Source organism: Microtus oregoni, unplaced genomic scaffold (genome assembly GCF_018167655.1).
Source record: "Microtus oregoni isolate MIOR12 unplaced genomic scaffold, Mior012 000003F_ref0000135, whole genome shotgun sequence".
Taxonomy (NCBI): Eukaryota; Metazoa; Chordata; class Mammalia; order Rodentia; family Cricetidae; genus Microtus; species Microtus oregoni.
In genome coordinates, this window is record NW_024543062.1 from 50279173 (window position 1) to 50300761 (window position 21589).

The 21589-nt window shown below is 46.1% G+C and overlaps 1 protein-coding gene across 4 annotated transcripts in view; it reads left to right on the forward strand.

The window, feature by feature from the left end:
* CUNH2orf76 (chromosome unknown C2orf76 homolog) overlaps positions 1 to 17205 on the forward strand; it is a 61437-nt gene extending 44232 nt beyond the window's left edge. For 3 of the 4 annotated variants that reach the window (XM_041648505.1, XM_041648506.1, XM_041648504.1), the window contains 2 exons: positions 3678 to 3759; positions 17066 to 17205. In XM_041648505.1, the coding sequence (XP_041504439.1) occupies positions 3678 to 3759; positions 17066 to 17142 (159 nt within the window). In that variant the 3' untranslated portion in view covers positions 17143 to 17205. Of the gene's footprint in view, positions 1 to 3677; positions 3760 to 16218; positions 16327 to 17065 lie in introns of all 4 variants that reach the window. The other variant, XR_005974040.1, reaches the window with a different exon arrangement.
* The last annotated feature ends 4384 nt before the right edge of the window (positions 17206 to 21589 follow it).

Here is a 21589-nt window from a genome sequence, read left to right on the forward strand (position 1 = left end):
CAACACTGGGATTGCACCCTCATGGCCAGCTTTGGAACTCAGGTGCTCACACTGTGTGGCAGACACTTTACTGACTGTACCACGTCCCAGCCCTGAGGGGTTATACCTTTTTATTCATGTCTCTTCATATCTTACCATCTAGTGTAATGTCTCAGTCATAGGAATTGTTATAATTTTTTAAATCTTTATTGCATTTTATTTATTTATTACGTGTGTGTGTGTGTGTGCGTGTGTGTGTGTACATGTTGTAGTGCGTGTATGAAGGTCAGAGGGCAACTCCCAGGAGTCTGTTCTCTCCTCCTGCCGTGTTAGTTACAAGATCTAGGTCTTCAGGCTGGGCCTCAGGTGCCTTTACTTCTGAGCCGTCTCACTGGCTCTCCCTAACAAGTTTTGAGTGAACTATTTATTGATGAATTGATTTCTTTTTATTCTTGTTTCAAGTCATTGGCACAGTTGTAAACTCAAGCTTTCAGATGAATGTGTCACAGGCGACACAGAGCAAGTGGCTGAGAGTGTCAGTCGGCTTCAGGTTAGGGACTTAGTGACATTTATTGCATATGAAAATTTGACAGTGTCTTAAAATGTTGGGCTGACACATTGAAGTCTGAGGCTGCAGTGCGGCACCTGCTCTTTTATGGGTACCAAGATGCTCCACCACAGTCTGCCCACAGGCTTCATCCGTGGGGTGTTTTCATTCTGATTTCTAAACAGTAGGGAAGACAAGGTATGGTTTTGTTTTCTGTTTTATTAGTTACATTTCTCTCTGATGGGGCAGACTATCTGACAACAGTGGCTTAAGAGAGAGAGTTATTTATTTCTTTATTGTCTTATATCCTGTGTTTTAGGACATAATCCTAAATGGAGGGGAAGCATGGCATTTATAATAAGCAGAGCCACGGATGCTGGAACTCAGCACCCCCATGTGCACATGTGCATGTGCGTGTGTGTATGTGTATGTACAGTGGCCGGCAGAGGGTGTTGCGTCTCCTGCTCTGTCCCTCTCCACCACACTCCCCTGACACAAGATCTCTCACCAAGCCTAGAATTCGACTGGCAGCCAGTAAGCCCCAGCAACTCCTGTCTACCCTCCATATAGCGCTGAAGTCACAGGCACCCTCTGCTTTTTGAAGGCACTGGGGATTTGAACTTAAATCCTAATGCTTGCACAGAACATGCTCTTACTCAGTGAGCCATCTCTCCTGCCCTACAGCCATATTTTTAAGAGAGAAAAAAATGTAAGACTTTGGAAGACAGTACATGTTACATTTGTGTTTGCACATCTATCTCCACATGTGTGACATGCATCGATGGTGTCAGGAAACACATGGCCAGGTGCAGTTTCTGCAGAGGACAGGTCAGTAGCTGGGGCATAGGGGTAGGAGATTTTGCAATTTTCATTCTCTATGTTCTTGGAGAATTTTGTATTTCGATTCTGTGTTCTAAAAGAACTTTTATTTTTGTGTTTTTTTGTTTATTTGTTTTGTTTTTCGAGGCAGGGTTTCTCTGTGGTTTTTGGAGCCTGTCCTGGAACTAGCTCTGTAGACCAGGCTGGTCTCGAACTCACAGAGACCTGCCTGCCTCTGCCTCCCGAGTGCTGGGATTAAAGGCGTGCGCCACCACCGCCCGGCTCTAAAAGAACTTTTAAAGAAAGCATTGAATTTTTTTTTCAGTGATTGTACTCTGGAGTTCAGGGCCCTCATCGGTACTGAGTGAAGTTCATGATCCATGGAACATGGAACATGGTCTCTGGCTTGTGGCTTGTGGGGAAGCCTTTCTGTTGAGTCTGTCTCACGTATATTCTAGAAACAGGGCAGGCGGGGCTTGGGCAGTGCTTTCAGCAGAAAAGTGTTTGCCTGGCAAGCATGAGGACCGGGGGCTCGGGTCCCCGGAACTCACGTAAAAAGCTAGGTATGGTGACAAGCACTATTGTCAGCACTGGGGAGGCAGAATAGACAGCTCCCCAGGGCTCATGCCAGCTAGTCCAACTAATCAGTGAGTTCTAGGGTCAGTGAAAGACCTTGTCTTGGGGTTTCTAGTGCTGTGAAGAGACACCATGACCACGGCCATTCTCAGTCCATTGTCATCATGGTGGGACGTGGCATGGTGCAGTGCAGGCAGACATGGTGCTGGCGAGGAAGTGAACTGAGCACAAGCCCGCTCCCACAGTGACACACTTCCTCCAACAAGGCAGCACCCACTCCAGCAAAGCCACACCTCCTGATAGTGCCACTCCCATTTGGGGGCTATTTTCTTTCAAACTACCAGAGACCCTGTTGTAAACAATACAGTGGAGTGGAGATTGAGCAAGCCACTCAGCACTGACTCCATTACACACGTACCCATGCACTCACATGCACACACATACGTAGAACTAGAATAGACTACTAAACGGCTGAATTCTGGTTGGCTGTGGGACTGTGTGCCCCATCTGCAGAAACTTCCAGGTGTTAGTCAGGGGAGACAACAACCCCAGATTGTCTCCAGTGATGTCCATCCAGATTTGCAGATATCTCTGGAGAACAGAATTCACCACCTCTCCAAATCACTTAGAAATACACCAGCAAATGAGACACAGTCTGAAATTTTTGTCAGCTTGGGCATGGTTTTTAGATATGTGCCCTTGGGGCCACTTAAGGCCACCGTGGCTTCTCTCAGATGTCACATTGTCAAGAATGTGTCCTCAGTTCCGTCTCTGATGAGCCACATGCCCCAGGCCTGCATTTTTGCAATTCTTCGCAGGTTCTTGCAACAGGGTGACAGCAGACGTAGAGGGTGTACTCAGTACTGAGGGTCTGGATGGGCCATCGCGCATCCTCCTTAACGCCAGGAAAGGGCGAAGCTGCACTCACTTCCCCCGCTGTAGCTGCAAAGTAACTGAAGCTTGGAGAAGTTTTCAGTGTTGAGTGCACAAAGCTGGGCACCCAGGGAACCCGTGTTAGAATCCCAGCTTGTTCCCAAAGCCTGCTTGTAGCACTGTCTTTAGTGTAGCTTACAGGGCTGGCACTTAATAGGTCTATATTCTGCATCCTCTCTGTTGTCTCTTTACCACAGTAGAATGTCACATGACTTAGATTAGTGTGCGTGTGTGTGTATGTGGTATGTGCATGTTCAAGGGTGTGTACACATGTTCATGCTGGGTGCGTGCAATATGGAAGCCAGAAGTTGATGTTGGATGTCTTCCTCTATTGTTGTCCACTTTACTTTTTAAACTATTTCTTTCTTTGTTATTTGTGTGTGTCCGTGTGAGTGTGTGGGAGGGTGGCTGTAGAGTCCAGAAGAGAGTCTTGGATCCTTTGGAGCTAGAGTTACTGCTTTTGTGAGCTGCCTGACGTGGCGCTGGGATCTAAACTCCAGTCTTCATGATAGCGCAACAAGCTCTAACTCCTGGACCGTCTCTCCAGCCCCATCCGCATTCCTTCTTGAGACAGGGTCTCTCATTGCGCCTGGGACTTGCTGTTTGATTAGGTTGACTGTCCAGTGACCTCCAGGGATCCTCCTGTCTCCACCTCCCCATCACTGGGATTACATGGCATGGGGCCCCAAACCGCAGGCCCTCGTACTTGCGGGGTGAACACTTTGCTGACTGAGCTGTTCCTCAGCCCCTCCAAGTACCACTCTCAGGTCTTCAGGACATCTTGGCCAAGTGTGCTGACCAAGTGGGGATTCTTTCTCTCTAGACGAATGAGTTGGTGTTGGGTCTGGAGGACGACGACACACTCCTACTGAAGGAAGACAGAACGCTGAAGGACTCGGGGATAGGTGAGACGGGCTGGGGTGGAGGGAGGGGCACTGGGTTTCCTGGCCTGTGTGTGAGGGTGATAGAATCTGGAAAATCCTCCCAAAGCAACACCCCCTCCCCGTGCTGAGAGAGCTGCGTGCGCTCTGACCGTTTGACCGAGGCGAGGGCACTACAATTCGTCTGCAGATGTGCAGAACGCAAATGGTTCTTTTCAGGTTCCCTCGGAACTCTGGTGAGGGTCATTTTAAATGATTGGCAGGCTCTTAGTACAGTAACTGCTGACTGTCGTCAGCGCTGTTGGAGAGAAATGGCCTGGTGGAACTATTGTAGAATAATGAAATGAGATGTTGTTTGTACAACGCGCAGTGCAACTTCTGACACTCGCTCAAGACTCAGTGCGCAAGCTGTGGAATTTAGACTATCCGCCTGGTGTGTACAGTGGGAAAATTACCTGGTGTAGCCTTTCCACCTAGATGTGCATTCAGTTCTACTTGAGAGAAGTGCGGTGTGGCCCATCTCCTGGCCATTAGGTGTCAGTGTTCTTCTTCTTACGCCTTCAGTATGTGCATGAGTAGGAGCAGGAGTTCTGAGCAGAAGGCACCTGCTGCCTGTGACACACCTCTGTGGTTAGAGAGCAGGATAGCGTCCCGGTGCCCACTTCCTCCAGAAGTCCCCAGGTACAGTGGGTAAGAGGCATGGGCAGTGAGGGCCACACTGGGAGGCCGTACGGTTTCGTTGTTGTTTTGGACAACAGTTTCTGTTGTCACTTCCACCACGTGGCAGGAATTCACCTTAAAGGATTCACGTGGTTTATGTGAATTCCTGGCAGTGGTCTTTCCCTCGAAATAGGATTTAAAATAATAGGTCAAAGGGTTGGGGAGATTGCTCAGTAGGTAGGTGAGCTTGCTGTGCAAGCGTAAGAACCTGAATTTGATTCCCAAGACCCCTGTAAAAAAAACTGAGTGTGGTCATATATGTACCCGTAACCACAGCAATGAGGGAGATGGAGCTGGGAAGGTCTCTAGGGCTTGCTGGTTGCCAGCTTAGATACAGGTTTGGTGAGAGATGCTGCCTCAAAAGAATAAGATGGTAATCAGGACTACTGATGTCGTCTTTTGGCCTCTGCACACACAGACTCTTGCGTCTGTGAAGACTTGCATACACACAAACACACACGCGCGCACACACATGCATGTAAATAAATGGCAGGTTATGAAATCGTAAATCTGATCTCTGTGTTAAGTCTACACAATAAAAGTGCCCGTTCCTATTATGAATACAGTAGATTTATTGTTACTTGAGATTCAAAAACATTTTTCTGTCCCTGTGAATTGTGCACAGGAATTATATTCTCTGATACTTATATTATTTTCTGTAACTTCATCGATGATCAAGTTCCCTGGAAGTAAAATCAGATTTGGGACAATTACAATGACCTCTTTCTGGGTATGGTGGTGCGTGCCTTTAATCCTGGCACAGGGAGGCTGAGGCTGGGGGCCATGCATTTCAGGTCATCCTGGGTTACATAGCAAGTTCCAGACCAATCTGGACTATCTGCTGAGAGCCTGCCTGTAAATGAATACGTAATAAATTAATGTTTTTTGCTATTTGGAAAAAAGTCATCCTTCAAATAGGTATTGAATGTTTATGTCAGTGAGAAATGATTTTTTAACTTGATGCTTGGTGTGTCAAATGCTGCTTTTATAGCAGGTGGCACTTGTCTAATTGAGACTTCTAGAATGTGAGGAAGCCTGGCTGGCTTTGAAAGCCTACACTGAAATGAACATCACAGACTGGTGTTGAGGTGGGACTGGACAGGTAACTCAGTAAAACACTGTAAAATCCAATGCAAACTATAACCAGACTATGAGGTAATAAAAGTTGGCATCTCGCAATAAACAGGGAAGAAATGAATTAGCCAAAAACTATGTGAGTTTCTAGGAAACAAATTTCAAATCTCTAACTCTGTCTCTATTTAACAAAAAATTCGAGATGAATTGTTACAATATAAAAGTAAAATTAAAGTATTTTTACTTTCTGGGTGTGGTGACACACGCCTTTAATTCAAACACTTGGGAGGCAGAGGCAGGTGGATCTCTGTGAGTTGGTGACCAGCCTGGTCTACAGAGTGAGTTTCAGGACAGCCAGAGCTACATAGTGAGACCCTGTCTCGAAAAGACTCTTTTACTTATTTTTTGTATGCATCTTTGTATGATGTGTGGGGGCCTGATGATATGCACAGTGGTGAGCACATGGAGGTCAGAGGACAACCTGTGAAAGTTGGGTCTCCCCTCCCACCGCGTGTCCCAGGGAGTGGAACTTAGGACTTCAAGTGTCTTCAACAGTTGAGCCGTCTTGTCATCTAAGAAAAACATTAGTTCACGACCTTACAGGAAAGGCTGCAGAGGGGAAGAGGATGCCATGACCCTAAGAATAAAGAGCAAAGGGACTGTGCCAGCGAGTTTTATGTCAACTTGACATACCGTTAAAGTCATTCAGGGAAGCCAGAGCCTCAAGCGAGAAAGCACCGTCAGCAGGCTGGCCTGCGGGCAAGCTTGAGATGCATTTTCTTAACTGATAGCTGATGTGGGAGCCCTAGCTCGGTGTGAATGGTGCCACCCTGGATTGCTGGTCCTGGATGCAGAGAAAGCAGACAGCGCAAGCCAGTAGGCAGCACTCCTCCTCAGTGTCTGCTTTGGTCACAGTCTTCATCACAGCAGTGTAAACCCTAAATGAGACACAGCCCTAAAGGTAAACGGGCAAAGAAGGCATGAGTACGTGTGTTAGGTGTGTTACACGACACATGAAAGGTTGCTAGCCTGACTGAAGAGATCTTCAGGACTCGAGAGGTGATGGGTAAAGTGCTTGTTGGGTAAAAACCCGAGCTTAGTCCCTTGAACAAGCAGCAGTTGTTACAAGATTGGCAGTCATAAATAAAACTGGCAAGCCTCGGGGAGGTTACAGTGTGGGAAAGGACTTTCTCGTGCTCATCTGCCAAGAGCACGCGCTTCCCAGGCTCTGTAGTCAGGGACCACTTTCTGGCCTATCTTCCTAGTCTACAGGAGCAGGCCTGCTCAGGTTCCCATTCTGAAGGGCGGTAGGGGTCCCTCTTCTGTTCCTGTCTGAATCGCTGATGTGGGTGTTTATCCCACGGATGAAGGATATGTTGTGTGATGTCATCATCATGTAAACCCTACGTGTGGAGCTGGAGAGATGGCTCAGCAGTTACGAGCACTGACGCTCTTCCAGAAGACAAACCTGCATCCTAGTGCTCACACTGGGTGCTCACAGCTGCCTGTAACTCCAGCTGCAGTCTTTCTGGCCACACATACCCATACATGTACATACTCACTCAGACATGCATGCGCACATACATAGCCATATTAAATATTTTTTAAATAATAAAAGGTACACAGTTCATGTTTGTAGGTGTATATGGAGGAGGAATCACACAGCAGCCAGCCAGTGAGCCTGGAAACCTGCCTGTGTCCAGTCTCTGAGTGTGGGGCTTACAAGTGTGTGCTCTACATCTGGCCTTTTTAAAAATGTGAACTCTGTTCGGACTGATATTGAGGTCTTTAATCCATTTGGACTTGCACTGGCTTTGTGGGAGCCTAGGCAGTTTGGATGCTCAACTTACTAGACCTGGATGGAGGTGGGGGTTCCTTGGACTTCCCACAGGACAGGGAACCCTGATTGCTTTTCGGGCTGAGTGGGGGGGACTTAATTGGGGGGGGGAATGGGAGGCGGTGGCGGGGAAGAGACAGAAATCTTTAATAAATAAATTAATTAATTAAAAAAAATGTGAACTCTGGTGGGACTGTGGCGAGGCACGCCGTTAATCCCAGCCCTCGGGAGTCAGGCAGATCTCTGTGAGTTCAAGGCCAGCCTGGTCTACAGAGTGAGTTCCAAGATAGGCTCCAAAGCTACACAGAGAAACCCTGTCTGACGCCACCCCTCCCCCCAAAAAACCAAAGTGGATTTTGAGGATGGCACCCAGGTCCTGATGCTGGCAAGGCAAATACTTTACCATTCTCGTTTTAAGGCTTCGATCAGACTTTGATTCAAACTGGGTCATTTTTGCTGGGTCACCTCTGGGCTTGGAGTGGGGATCCCCAAAATGCCCTCTCGACCTGACAAGGCAGCATGTGGGTCCCTCCTAGAAACAGTTTCCTCTGCCTCCTAGAGCTGTGTTCTGTCCTCTGGGGAGCAAGCCTTGGTTATATCTGGGGGAGGACACAAGGTCCCCCGAGAGCAGCAAGGAATTACAAGTGGGAATCGAGTTGTCAAGTGTGATATTTCTAGGGAATTTTCCTTCCCCCCCCCCCCCCCCGCATCTGCTTAGGCTTCGGGGAGGTTTAAGAGGAACCTCAAAGTCAGCACTCGCTCCCCCTTCACTCCTTGATCTCGCTAAAGAGCTGTCAGTCTGCTATCACAGCCAGTTGCCATGGGAATAATGCCAGTGTGATAAATGTGTCATCCTGACTTTCTGCAGGAGTTGGAAAAGAAAGCCCGGGAGGGGAACTGAGAAAAGAGAGCAAGACTCTGTTCCTCTGTAGACTTTCCGCTTTACTGGGGCCCCACAGTATATTCCTCACAGTGGTATACAGTATATACCACACAATATACCCACACAGTAGTATACAGTATATACCACCTCACAGTACAGTCCACACAGTAGTATACAGTATATACCCACACAGTAGTATACAGTATATACCACACAATATACCCACACAGTAGTATACAGTATATACCACCTCACGGTACAGTCCACACAGTAGTATACAGTATATACCCACACAGTAGTATACTGTATATACCACCTCACGGTACAGTCCACACAGTAGTATACAGTATATACCACCTCATGGTACAGTCTACACAGTAGTATACAGTATATACCACCTCACGGTACAGTCCACACAGTAGTATACAGTATATACCACCTCATGGTACAGTCTACACAGTAGTATACAGTATATACCACCTCACGGTACAGTCCACACAGTAGTATACAGTATATACCACCTCATGGTACAGTCTACACAGTAGTATACAGTATATACCACCTCATGGTACAGTCTACACAGTAGTATACAGTATATACCACCTCACGGTACAGTCCACACAGTAGTATACAGTATATACCCACACAGTAGTATACTGTATATACCACCTCACGGTACAGTCCACACAGTAGTATACAGTATATACCACCTCATGGTACAGTCTACACAGTAGTATACAGTATATACCATCTCACGGTACAGTCCACACAGTAGTATACAGTATATACCACCTCATGGTACAGTCTACACAGTAGTATACAGTATATACCACCTCATGGTACAGTCTACACAGTAGTATACAGTATATACCACCTCACGGTACAGTCCACACAGTAGTATACAGTATATACCACCTCATGGTACAGTCTACACAGTAGTATACAGTATATACCACCTCATGGTACAGTCTACACAGTAGTATACAGTATATACCACCTCACGGTACAGTCCACACAGTAGTATACAGTATATACCACCTCACGGTACAGTCCACACAGTAGTATACAGTATATACCACCTCACGGTACAGTCCACACAGTAGTATACAGTATATACCACCACATAGTAGTATACTGTATATACCATCTCACAGTATACCCACACAGTAGTATACTGTATATACCACCCCACGGTACAGTCCACACAGTAGTATACTGTATATAGCACCTCTGCGGTATATTCCACACAGTAGTATACTGTATATAGCACCCCCACGGTATACCCACACAGTAGTATACAGTATATACCACCTCACGGTATATTACACACAGTAGTATACAGTATATACCACACAGTAGTATACTCTACATACCACCCCACGGTATACCCACATGGTAGTATACAGTATATACCACCCCACTGTGTACCCACACAGTAGTATACAGTTATTCCACTCCACAGTATATTCCTCACAGTAGTATACAGTATATACCACCCCACGGTGAACCCACACAGTAGTATATACCAGTATATACCACCCACGGTGTATTCCTGACAGTAGGGCCCATTTTTGATGGTGGTCTTGTATAAATAAGATGATTTGCTTTATGGCTAGGAAGATTACTCAGTGGGTAAGAGCATTTGTGGCTCAAGCATGAGGACCTGAGTTCAGATCCCCAACAGCTGTATAAAAAGCTGGGCATGGCCATACACATTCACCTATAACCCTGGAGCTGTGGGAGATGAAGACGGGAGATCCCTGGGGCTTACCGACTGCCACCGTAGCTCCAGTGAGAGACCCTCCGGAAGGGACAAGGTGGAGAGTGATGGAACAGGACGCTGACATCCTCCTCTGGCCTCTGTGTGCACCTGTAGGCAAATACTGCACACACCTACACAATACACATCAAAAAGAAAAGCACAGTTTACTTCTGGGAAGGAGGAGGGAGTTTCACCAAGACATTTATCCTACACGACTTAAAGGTTGCTCTTGATAATTAAAATCTCACGGACTGATTCACCTCAGAAAGAAAAGCACGCGAGCTTTGTGGAACTGTTTTATATGTCTCACTTTTCCCTGTGCCACTGTTGTTCTCTGGATCTGTTCTGCTCAGGATTCGTGGCCTGGTGGCCCTCACACAGCAGGCTGTGTTTTACTGGGAGACGTTAGAGCCGGCGACAGTGGGCCACACCAGCGCTGCTCTCTGGGGAAAGCCTCTTGCCGGCCTGGTTCTGTAATGTTCCCACAGCTCCCTGGGGTTGTTTCTCATCTTCTGTCACTGTGCCATCAGTGACTTCATATTAATGGTTGTAACAGTGGCATCTGGATTTCAGTAATGCTAGCTGGGGTTCTAAAACAGATTCAGAATGCACCCCTACAGACGCTTCTTCCTTTTGGTGGTGGTGGTGGTGTGTGTGTGTGTGTGTGTGTGCTCAGGTAGGTGTGCATATGTGTGCATGTGACTGTAGAGGCCTGAGGACAGCTTCAACTGTCATTCTTCAGGAGATGCCCACTTCGGTTTTCTGAGACAGGGTCTCTCCCTAGCTGAGAATCACCAGGTAGGCTAGGATGGCCGAGCTCCAGGGGCACCTGCTCCTGCTGCCGCAGCACTGGGGTTACAGTGCCCCACCTGGGGTGGAATTTAGAAAGCAGATCATCAAGTAGCAGCTTTGTCACTTTGTCAGCAGCTGAGCCTTCTCCTCAGCCCTTCTTGTTAGTCTTTGTTTGTGAAGGTTTTGTTTATGGTTTCCTTTTCTCTAGCAATGGCAGGGAGTAAACTTGGGGCCTCACACACACTAGCAAGCCTTGCACTACCAAGCTCTACTCCTGCCATATTTTGTGTTATTTTGAAGTATCACTTTTTGACGTGATTTTATGTGTTTGTATCAATTTTATATAAGTAAAGGCATTTGTGTACTCTGTGGAGTACAGGGCCATACTTTGATTCACCAGTACATGCACACATATGTATACATGCATATACATACATGCATGCATATATACGCATATACATACATATACACACATGCATGCATGCATGCATACATACATGCATACATACATACACACATAATGATCAACTCTGTCACTTCAGATATTTATTACTTTTTTATGTTGGGAACATGCCAAATCTGTCCTGCTAGCCATTTTAAATGCAGTATATCCTGACCCCTGCAAGCCTTCTAATTCTGTGAAAACAACTTTTTAAAATGTGTGTAGATTTTGTATGTGTTTGTGTCCATGGGTGTCTTAGTGAGGGTCTCTATTGCTGTGAAGAGACGCCATAACCACAGCACCTCTTCTAAGAGAAAGTGTGTAACTGGGACTGGCTTACAGTTCTGAAGTTTAGTCCACTGTCAGCACGGCAGGAAGCATGGCAGCATGCAGGCAAACCCAGTGCTGAAGATCATCGTCATCACTTACGCCCCGCAGGCAAACCCAGTGCTGAAGATCATCGTCATCACTTACGCCCCGGCCAAGCTTACGCATGTGTGGGCAGCCTGTTTCTGGTGTTCTCCAGTTGTTCCTATCCTGAGCAGTACTAGATGCTCGTGTTATTGTCATATCCAAGGTTCCACAGTCTTCCTTTTTGCTGTCTATCCAACGTTTTTTGGGCCTTCCTCTTGGCCTTATCCTGTGCACTCCTCCAAACAGTGCTGTCTTGGGGTATCTGCCGTCATTCTCATAACATGGCAGAAGGATCTCCAGCACTGTTGCCGTATCCTGTAGTTTACTTCCTTCTGTAGATGGAGGTGTTTGCTAATGTCATCGTTGTGCAGCCTGTCTTTGTGTGCGGCCTCAGCCGCTGGTCTTGGTGCTTGCTGAAGAGGTAGCTGAGAATTCTGTGTCTAGATTGGCAGACAGCAGGAAGAGAGTGAGACACTGGACCTTGCCTGAGCTTCTGAAACCGCAAAGCGCCCCCTCCCCCCCCCCCCCCCCCCCGTGACATACTTGCTCCAACAAGGCTATATTTCCTAATAGTGCTACTCCTTATTACCCTATGGGGCCATTTTTATTCAAACCACCACAGTGGGGTATGAGTTCGTGTGTGTGAATGTTTGTGTGAATGCCAGAGGTCAGCACACCTTTTTTTTCTTTTTCTTTTTCTTTTTTTTTTTTTTTTTTTTTCTGTTTTTCAAGACAGGGTTTTGCTGTAGCTTTGGAGCCTGTCCTGGAACTAGCTTTTGTAGACCAGGCTTGCCTCGAACTCTCAGAGATCCACCTGCCTCCTGTCCCTGAATGCTGGGGCTGTAGACATGGACCTCCATGCCCAGCTTTTTACATGGGTGCTAGAGATCCAGCACACGGCAACAAGATCTTTACCCACTGAGCCGTCCCTCCATCCTCAAAAAGTAGAGTGAACGCCACAGGTCCTTATCTTCTCCTGATGCCCTCTAGTTTATGCGTATTGCTGTACACATTAGGATTCCATCCTCTTTGTGGCTGGATTGCATTCCACTGCGTAGATGTTTTTTACCTTTCCAGCTCCAAGCAGCCACGTGCCTGGTGTATGGGAGCTCAGATGTCTCAGTATGTGCCGTCTTTGGTGTGTTGTTTGCTGATTTACATGGCCAGCCCAATACAGACATTCAAAGCAAGCATGACATGAAGATCCCAACTGTCTAGACCAATTCCTTTTCACTTCTGCCTCCACTGATCAAATTTAGAAGTAGCCCTCAGCTGTGAGTTCTGCTGTGAAGGGTTTGTAGCTTAGGGTTTTGTGAGCCTGTGGATCCAAGTCCAGTCCCATCAGATCCATGTAAGAGAACTAGGTGTGATGGAGCATACTTCTAATCCCAGCATTGGGAGGGAGGAAATAGGCAGGTCCCCGGGGCTTGCTGGCCAACCGGCCTGCCTGCTTGGCCTACTTTCATAGGCCAGTGAGAGACCCCACCTCATAAACAACCAGGTGGGGGCTGAAGAGATGGCTCAACAGTTAGGAACACTGCTCACTCTTCCAGAGGACCTAAGTTCAATCACAACACTCATATGGTGGCTCAGTGAGTGACTCACCCATAACTCCAGTCTCACAGGCTCTGACGCCCTCTTCTGGCCTCCACAGGCACTGCATGCATGCGGTGCACAGACATATATGAAGGCAAAAACCCATCCACATAAAATAAACAAAACTAAATCTCAAAAACCAGGTGTATGGTGTCTGAGAAGTGACACCCAAGGTTGACTTCTGGCCTCTGCATGCACATGCACACACATATGTACACACGTGTACATTCACAAACATACAAAAGAAAGGATAAAATACTTTCCTGGAGCAGAAGAGAGAGGGAGGCTTTTTCTTTTCACCTCACTTTGCTCTGAGAACTAATTTAAAAAAAAACAAGCAAAAACATACTGTTATCATCACTTGACAATCTGTCCTGGGTGTCCCCCAAAGCACACACGTGTCAGCTTTTCTCAGACTACGTAAGTCACAGCAAAAATGCAGGAATGTCGAGAGCTTGTAGTGTGTCTTTGTTGATAGCTGAGAAGTTTGTTACAATAGGTCAGAGGAGCAATTAAACTATATTTAATTTCTCTTGAGATTTCAGAGTTAGAGTAGATTATTCTTTCTCTTAATTGGAGTAATTATCAATCTCCCATGAAAGGTGTGTGTGCATGTATGTGTGTGCGCGCACATGCGTGTGAGTGGATGAGTGTGTGAAATCTGTTTAGAAGTGTTATCAAGTTATTAATGTTATATCCAAAGTCTGGATGTCCTGGCTCATGTTACAATGGCACACCAGCATTCAGAGGTTCCCCGGTGTATCTGGGGGGGGGGGCTCTCCTTGGTTTTATTTGATAGTGAAGACACCTGGTTTTAGATCTCACTCTCTCCAGATTCCCACGCCGACACTGTACACTTTTAATTTAAAGCCAATTGCCCTCTTCCTACTGACTCTTCTCTGCTGTGCTTAAAGAACTGTTTTAAATAGAACTCGGGGAGTAAGTTGACGGGAACTGGTGGAGAGAGTGACTCTATAGTAGTCATAATCATTTGCAGGAGGGGATGCAGCTCTGTTAGGACAGTGCTTGCTGATCGTCACAAAGCCCCAGCTTTAGCCCCAGCATTGCACAGGGTGGGCCATGTCTGTCTCCCCAGCATTTGGGAGGCAGAGGCGGGATAAGAGGTTCAGAATCAACCCCATCTACATAGGAAAGACTTGATCTACAGACAACTTTGTCTTAAAAAGAAAATCATTTGTAATTGCTGTTTAAATTATTAAAAAATTTTAAGTACATGAACTCATTCTCTCAAGCATTTCCAAAAGATATCCAGGTTTTTAAAAACCATCATTCCTTCCACTTGGAAACTATGTTGCTAAAGTCTAAAATCTATTTTTTTTGTTTGTTTGTTTAGCTGGAGTTTTTTGAGGCAAGTTATCCCTGTGTAATCCATGCCAGTGGCCTGGATCCCCCTGCCTCAGCCTCCACAGTGCTGGGATTTCGGGCATGCTCCTATGCCAAGAGTACAGCTGTCTTGTGCTTTATTTTGCGTGTGTGCATAAGTGTAGCGTGCTTGTATGGAGGTGCATTCGTAGAGGCCACAGGAGGGCGTCGGGTGTCTGCGCTGTCTCTCTCTACTTCATTTCCCTAAGACCTGGAGCAAGGGTGGTGGCTACCAAGTTCCAGCTCTGTGCCTCCCACAGAACTGGGCTTATAGGCATGTGTGAGCACACTGAGCCTTTTACATGGTGCCTCTTGCTTGCACAGAGAGTGCTCTGAAGCGCCGAGCCACCTCCCCAGTTCTTTCTGTCTTCCCTCTGATTAGTTCATTGTTTTTCAAAAAGCAAAGGATGAGAGGGAGGACTCAGTCAGGTGGCTCTTGCTCTGAGTAGGCTTCCCTTCAGAAAGAACGTTTTGTTGTGGTTTTGCAAAGGGTAGTGCCCCGATACCTTCCCCCGGAATAGCAAGTTTTCTGTGGCCACACCCGCATATGCTTGTGTGTTTATAGCATGCGTGTGGAGGCCAGAGCAGGACATCTAGAGTCTTCCTCTATTACTCTCGGCCTTATAACCTCCAGACAGGGTCTCACTGACTTAGACACTCAGTTTCACTGTTGAACTGTTTCAGCTAGGCTGTTTGCGCTCAGGATCCTCCTGTCTCCACCCCACATTCACAGCCATGCTCACTTTGACATGGGTGCTAGGGATTCGAACTCAGGTCCCCATGCTTGCAGAGCAAGTGCTCTTCTTCCCCACAGAGTCATCTCCCAGCCCCTCCAGCCCCCTTTTTACAGTCAGCTGATTCTTTGAAATGGGATAATTTGCCAAGAGGCTGAACTGCTTACTAACCCACTGGAGATGAGGGAGGCTCATCTCCAGCCTGCCTTTGATTCTCAGCTTCTTTCTGCGGTGCCTCCCCACCCAGGCTCAATGCCATGAGAGTTCCCAATCAAATTATCAATCACTTGGATTAAATTTAATCCCGGGGATGAAGTGTGTCTGGACCAAGAATCTGTGGGCATGATCATATCGTTTTTCTCCTCTCAATATTTGTTTATTTTCTCGAGAGCACAGGATAATTTATGGCAGAGAGATACTACATATGATATTCTTGCAAACAATGAAACCATTCTTAATGAAATGTCATGCTAATCTCTTGAATTTCATTCTTTTGTGATAGAATTTAATGATGAGATTAGAGCCAACCACTGCAGACCGGTGCTAATCCTCTGCATGCCTCATCCTGTTTATTTGGGGTGAAGAGTGTTCCTTGTCTCTTCGGAGCGCCTATGTTAATTGAGTGCTCAGTATTCATTACGAATAATCACGTCTGTTTTCTTGTTGAGCTTCCGAAGGCCCTTTCGCCTTCTGTGAAAGCCAAGCAGACTGTATTAACTCGTGGTTTAATTTTAAAAAGCCAGTGTGGAACTTGTGGGTGCCGACACCTTGAAGAACCATATGTTTAATAATGGGAAGGCTCTCCATCAGATCTGAATTAATAATGCTGCTGACTTATTGTTTTAGAAGACGGAGTCCTTGACCTGCTAGGTTGAAAGCTTCATGGCCGCCCTGAACTTCTGCAGGTCCTTTAGCTGAGCCATTTCCCCCGTGAATAATTAGAGGCATTTGAAGGTATTGCATAGAAGCCAATTTGTGTCTTTCACTTTGCATATTGCTGAAGCCTCATGAATTAGTCATGAGCGGGGGCCAAAAATTAACTTCTTCAGACACATATTTTGATGGGTCATGAGGGAGAATGTAAAGTGATCTGTAAAATATTCTACTGATCCTCTAAGTATTAAATTATTATACCTACGGGCTAATTTCGGGGGGCAGAGGGAGTCCTTTTCCTTCTGGAACTGACTATTTGAAAGAGATCAAGGTTTTTTATTTTCCAGGGATATAAATGAGCAATGTAGGTACCTCTTGAAAATCTTCACTCTTGTGCTAACTCTTGATTTTTAAGGAGATTGTTTTCAAATTTTGAATTGCATTTATTTGTGTGAGCACGCATGTGTGCGTGCATGCGTGCGTGTAAGTCAGAGGACAGCTTGAAAGGATCTCTCCCTCCACCGCGTGAGCTCTGAGGGTTGAACTTAGGCTGCCAGGCTCAGCAGAAAGCTCCTTAACCGGCTCACTGTCATGAATCACTCTTCCTTTTGTCTTTGAATTATTTGAGTTTTAATCTGTTCTAGCCACACTGATGCTTCTGGCTGGTTTGGTGGAAAGTTATCCTGCACTCCAACCGCCACTTTGTCTTTTCATTTTCAACATCCATGATAACAGACCAGCGTAATACGGATTTTCATACTTGCTCAAAACCTGGTTTCACATTAAAATAGTTTCTCTCCTTCCCCGTGCTTCTTTTCAGCCAGTGAGACTGAAATTGCCTTCTTCTGCGGAGAAGATTATGAGAGATACAAGGCTAATCCCACCTCGTCCTGGTGAGCGTGCCGGCACACCTTCCCATCCCGTCTTCCAAAGCGAGCTTTTTAAATTGTCAAATAAAGCTTTAAAAAATTAATCCTCTGCTTGATTTTTCCCTGTGGAGGTCTCTCTTTGCCGTTCTGGTCTCTTCTTTTCCTCCTTTCCTCCTTTCTTCCCTCCATTGCCTTCTTCTTTCCTTTCTTGTTCTAAAATGAGCAAAACACTTGAAATGTTTTGAAATATGAATGAAAATGAAATAAATGTTTGTTTTAAAAGTAGCACATCTGGGCTGGAGAAATGGCTTGGCCGTTAAAGGCCAGGCTCACAGCCAGAAATAAAAATGTCCCATCTGAGGTTCGGGAGTAGCTCAGTGGGTAGAGTGCCTAGTGTACTCTGAATTCTGTCCCCAGCCAGGAATAAGCGTGCGGTAGCAACCCCAGCACTTGAGAGAAGAGGGACAAAGACAGAAGAATCAGGAGTTCAAGGTCATCCTTGTCTGTATAGGAAGTTCAGGGCCAGCCTCGACTACGTGAGGCCCTGCCTCAAAAATAAATAATTTTTTTCTTCTAAAATTAGAAACTTTTTGGTGACTTAATGTGTTGGGTTCTTCAAAAAGACACAACCAGAGCTGGAGGGATTGTTAAGAGCACTTCCTGCAGAAGCACGAGGGAGTGAGTTCGAATCCCCACCACCAAGGTGGAAAGCAAGTACTGGTGAAAGACCCTTTTCCTCCAATGAAGTCCCCAGAACCAGGACACTCCGAGTCCAGACCACAGGATGCAATTAGCAAGAGGTTTATTGAGTAAACACAGGTACCTGCGGGCAGCAAAGTCTTTTGGAGGACTTGCGCACCTGCCAACTGGAGAGCGGGCTTTTTATAGGGAAGAGCAAAAAGCAAGTTTACAGAAGCAAAAGCGTGGTTATCGGAATGAGGCGGGGGGGGGGGGGGGGGGGGGGCATGACTGTTCCTATCTCATAGATATCCTGTTTTGCAGTCAACCTGCTTTGTTGATGTCCTATCTTATTGACATCCTGCCCTGCAGTCTTCCTATCTCATAGACATTCTGCTCTCTCAAGCATGTGGGATGTTCTTACGAGAGCAGGCTGGCTGCTGATCCGGAGAATTTTTTTAAAGCAAACAGAACGTTCCCCTGGGAGCATGCTAGCTGCGGGTTTTGAGGAGGGAGTCTGTAGGGTCTTTCACTGGCCAGGTGCTCCTGTAACCCCAGAGCTGTAGAGGGAGGACAGGAACGCCACCAGGCGTGCTAGCTGCCAGCCTAGCTCTGGGTTCAGCAGGAGACCCTTCTCAAAGGTATAAATCAGAGCAACAGAACAGGACTTCTGTACGTGCTAGGGGTGGGCACTGCCTGCGTGTGAAACACACACACACACACAAATTTTAAAAAGCCATAAAAATATTTAGATAAAACTGCAACCAAGAGCATACTGTTTAGATACTCTTTAGAGAAACTGCTGTTTTCTGTGACTGACAGAGACTGGAGGAGGCTCTTAGGGACAGTCAAGGTCATTGCTTACCCCAGGGGTGTGAGATGTGTACCCCCAAGGCATTGGGTAGTGATTATTTTAGGGAGCTTTCCTGGTGTAAAGGGTTGTTTTTCTTTCTTTTCTTCTTTTTTTCTATCAGTCTACACTAATAATGCTGCTGGCATTTTTGTGTGTGTGTGGGGGGGGGGCTATTTCCTGGCTTTTTTTAAAATAGCAAACTGTAATAGCAGCAAATTCATTTGTTGGGAAAGAGTAGGTAGCCGGATATGTGTACTTCCAGGAGAAAATTTTGGGGACGCTGTCTGTGTCCTGGAAGACGCTTTCTTCCAGAACAGTATAATTCTCCTGGTTCTTGGGTGCTGAGCCGTGGCTGCTTTGAAGGGGTCTCAGCCAGCACGTTGTGCTTAGATCGTCTGGAAGGGCTGGCTGGCTTCCAGTGTTGGCCTCTTCCTTTGCAGAGAGGGCAAACTGGATTCATTGAGGTGGGGGAGCTGTGAGGGAGTTAAGGTCTTTCTCGCAGAGGAATCCTCTGGAAGAGTCTGATTAGCATGGTCAGAAGCGCTTTGCTCTGTTGGAAGGTTTAATAGAGTCCTTCTTTAAAACAGAGACTGTTTGTTTTATTCATTCGTTCATTAAACAAAGTGCTGAGTACACAGATGGCCTCAGACATGTTCTGCCGCAGTAAGTGGGAAAGACAGGCCTACTTTTACTGGAATGGCAGGACAAACTGCCACAGGAACACAGACAAGGGGGCAGTCAGTTCTGTGAGCTGTTATTTTTGTTTTATCATTTTTCTAAGTCCCGGTTGAGCCGTCTTCAAGAATTGAACAGACAGTTTTGCTGAGGGAAAGAATTGCTGTTGCTGCTGCTGCTGTTGCTGAGTTGCTGCTGCTGCTGCTGTAGTTGTTGCTATTGTTGTTATTGTTGTTGCTGCTGCTGCTGTTGTCGTTGTTGGGTGTGTGTTGCCACAGTGTGCCTGAGGAAGTCGGGATAGCTGTGAGGAGTCAGCTCTCAATTCTTTCTATTTTTGTGAGAGTTCAAGGACCGAACTCAAATCCTCAGGCTTGTACGGCAAGTGCTTTGTCCACTGGGCCCTGTCACCAGCGGAAAAGTGTCTTGTCTTTGTTGTTTGTTTTTCTCAGGAGGCACTAGCCAGCATATAGGCAAGGTAGCATGAGAGAGCTTGGGCTTTAATAGAAAGTGCAGGCTCCAGGGGCTGGGAACAGGGACCATGATTTCAGATGGTGGAAATAAACATGAAAAATGATGAGAAGGAAGTTTGGATAAGGTGCATGACTTTGGCAAAGAGAAGACCTTAAATGTGGCTTCTGAAATTCATCAGATCTGGCATACAAATATAAAAAACTAGGTCGAAGATCACATTGGCTGGAGAGGTGACTCAACTGTTAAGAGTACATACTACCCTTCCAGAGGGCCTGAGTTGGGTTCTCAGCACCCACATACAGGGGTTCACAGCCTCCAGCTCCAGGGGAATCTCACAGACTATGTGGGCACAAACTCACACAGAAGCATACACACATACATATAATTAAAAAATGAATCTTTTTAAAAAGTCCCATGAAGGTCAAAACACAAATGGGAAGAGTCTATTTGCACATCAAAGTGAAGGATTCATTTCTAGATTAAAGGACTCTTGCAAATCAATGAAAAGATAACCATATAGTGGAAATTTACAGAGATTGGTGTAGAAGGAATACAGGGGCAGACAAGATGTTCGTCAACTCAAGTTGCTGCTGAGCCTGCATCCCTGAGTTTGATCCCCAGGAACTACATGGTGGTAAAAAAAAAAAACTGGCTGCTGCCAGCAATACACACACACACACACACACACACAAACACACACACACACACACACAGAGAGAGAGAGAGAGAGAGAATAAAAGGAACACTCGTATGTATGACAAATATGAAGATACACATCCTTTTTCCAGGGAAATTCAAGTTAAATAACAGGATTCCACTTTCTATTAACAGACAAAAAAGAAAGGGTTCGGCAGCCACTGACAGTGATGTGTGCCTGCACTGCTGATGGGAGAGTAAATCTTATTTAAATCATTTAAATGAGCAATTTGGAAGAGTGTCTATTGAGATAACTTAAATTATAGGGACCCAGAAGTCCAATTCTTGGAGTCTTTTTCCAAAGAAATCTCTAAGAAGGGAATTCGCTGTAGTGTTAAAATAGGAAGCTGTAACCAACCTAAATGATGGTAATAGAGCGTTGTATAACTGTGTCTCCATGTTCTAGATTCCTGCTTAGTCAACCGTGAGAACATCCTGTCACTTAGGGACATGGAGTCTGAGATATAACAATGAATGAGATTACAGAAGGGCTCAAGCAAACGTGTTACAAGTTTCCAAAACCACATTGGGCCCGTAAGAGAAGGCTTGAAGGGTAAAGGCGCTCGCTGCCAAGCCTGAGGACCAAGTTCAGTGCCCAGCACCACGTGGTGGAGGGAGAGAACTGACTCCCATGAGCTGTGAACAAAATACACGCAGGGATTTATACAATGGTCAGTATTGAGTTTCACTTCTACTGGATCTCGAATCACCAGGGAGACAGACCTCTGGGCATGTCTGTGAGTTTCTAGATTTGGTTAATTATGAGCAGAAGGCCTACACTAACTGTGGGCAGCAGTAGTTTCTGTGTTTGGGTCCAGGTGAGCTGAGCACCAGCATCCATTTCTCTGCTTCCTGACTGTGAATGTGTTGTGAGCGGCCACATCGTGCTCCTGCAGCCATGCCTTCCCCACCATGATGGACTGTGCCCTTGAAAACTGTGAGCCACAATGAGGTCTTTCCTGACGTGTTTTCATTGGGAATTTTGTCACAGCAACAAGACATATAACTTATGCGATATGCATGTGCACAAAAGGACATGCAGGAGGAAGCTAGGTTTGGAAAGCAAAGATACAAAAAGTCATATCTCTAATGCTTACTTTTA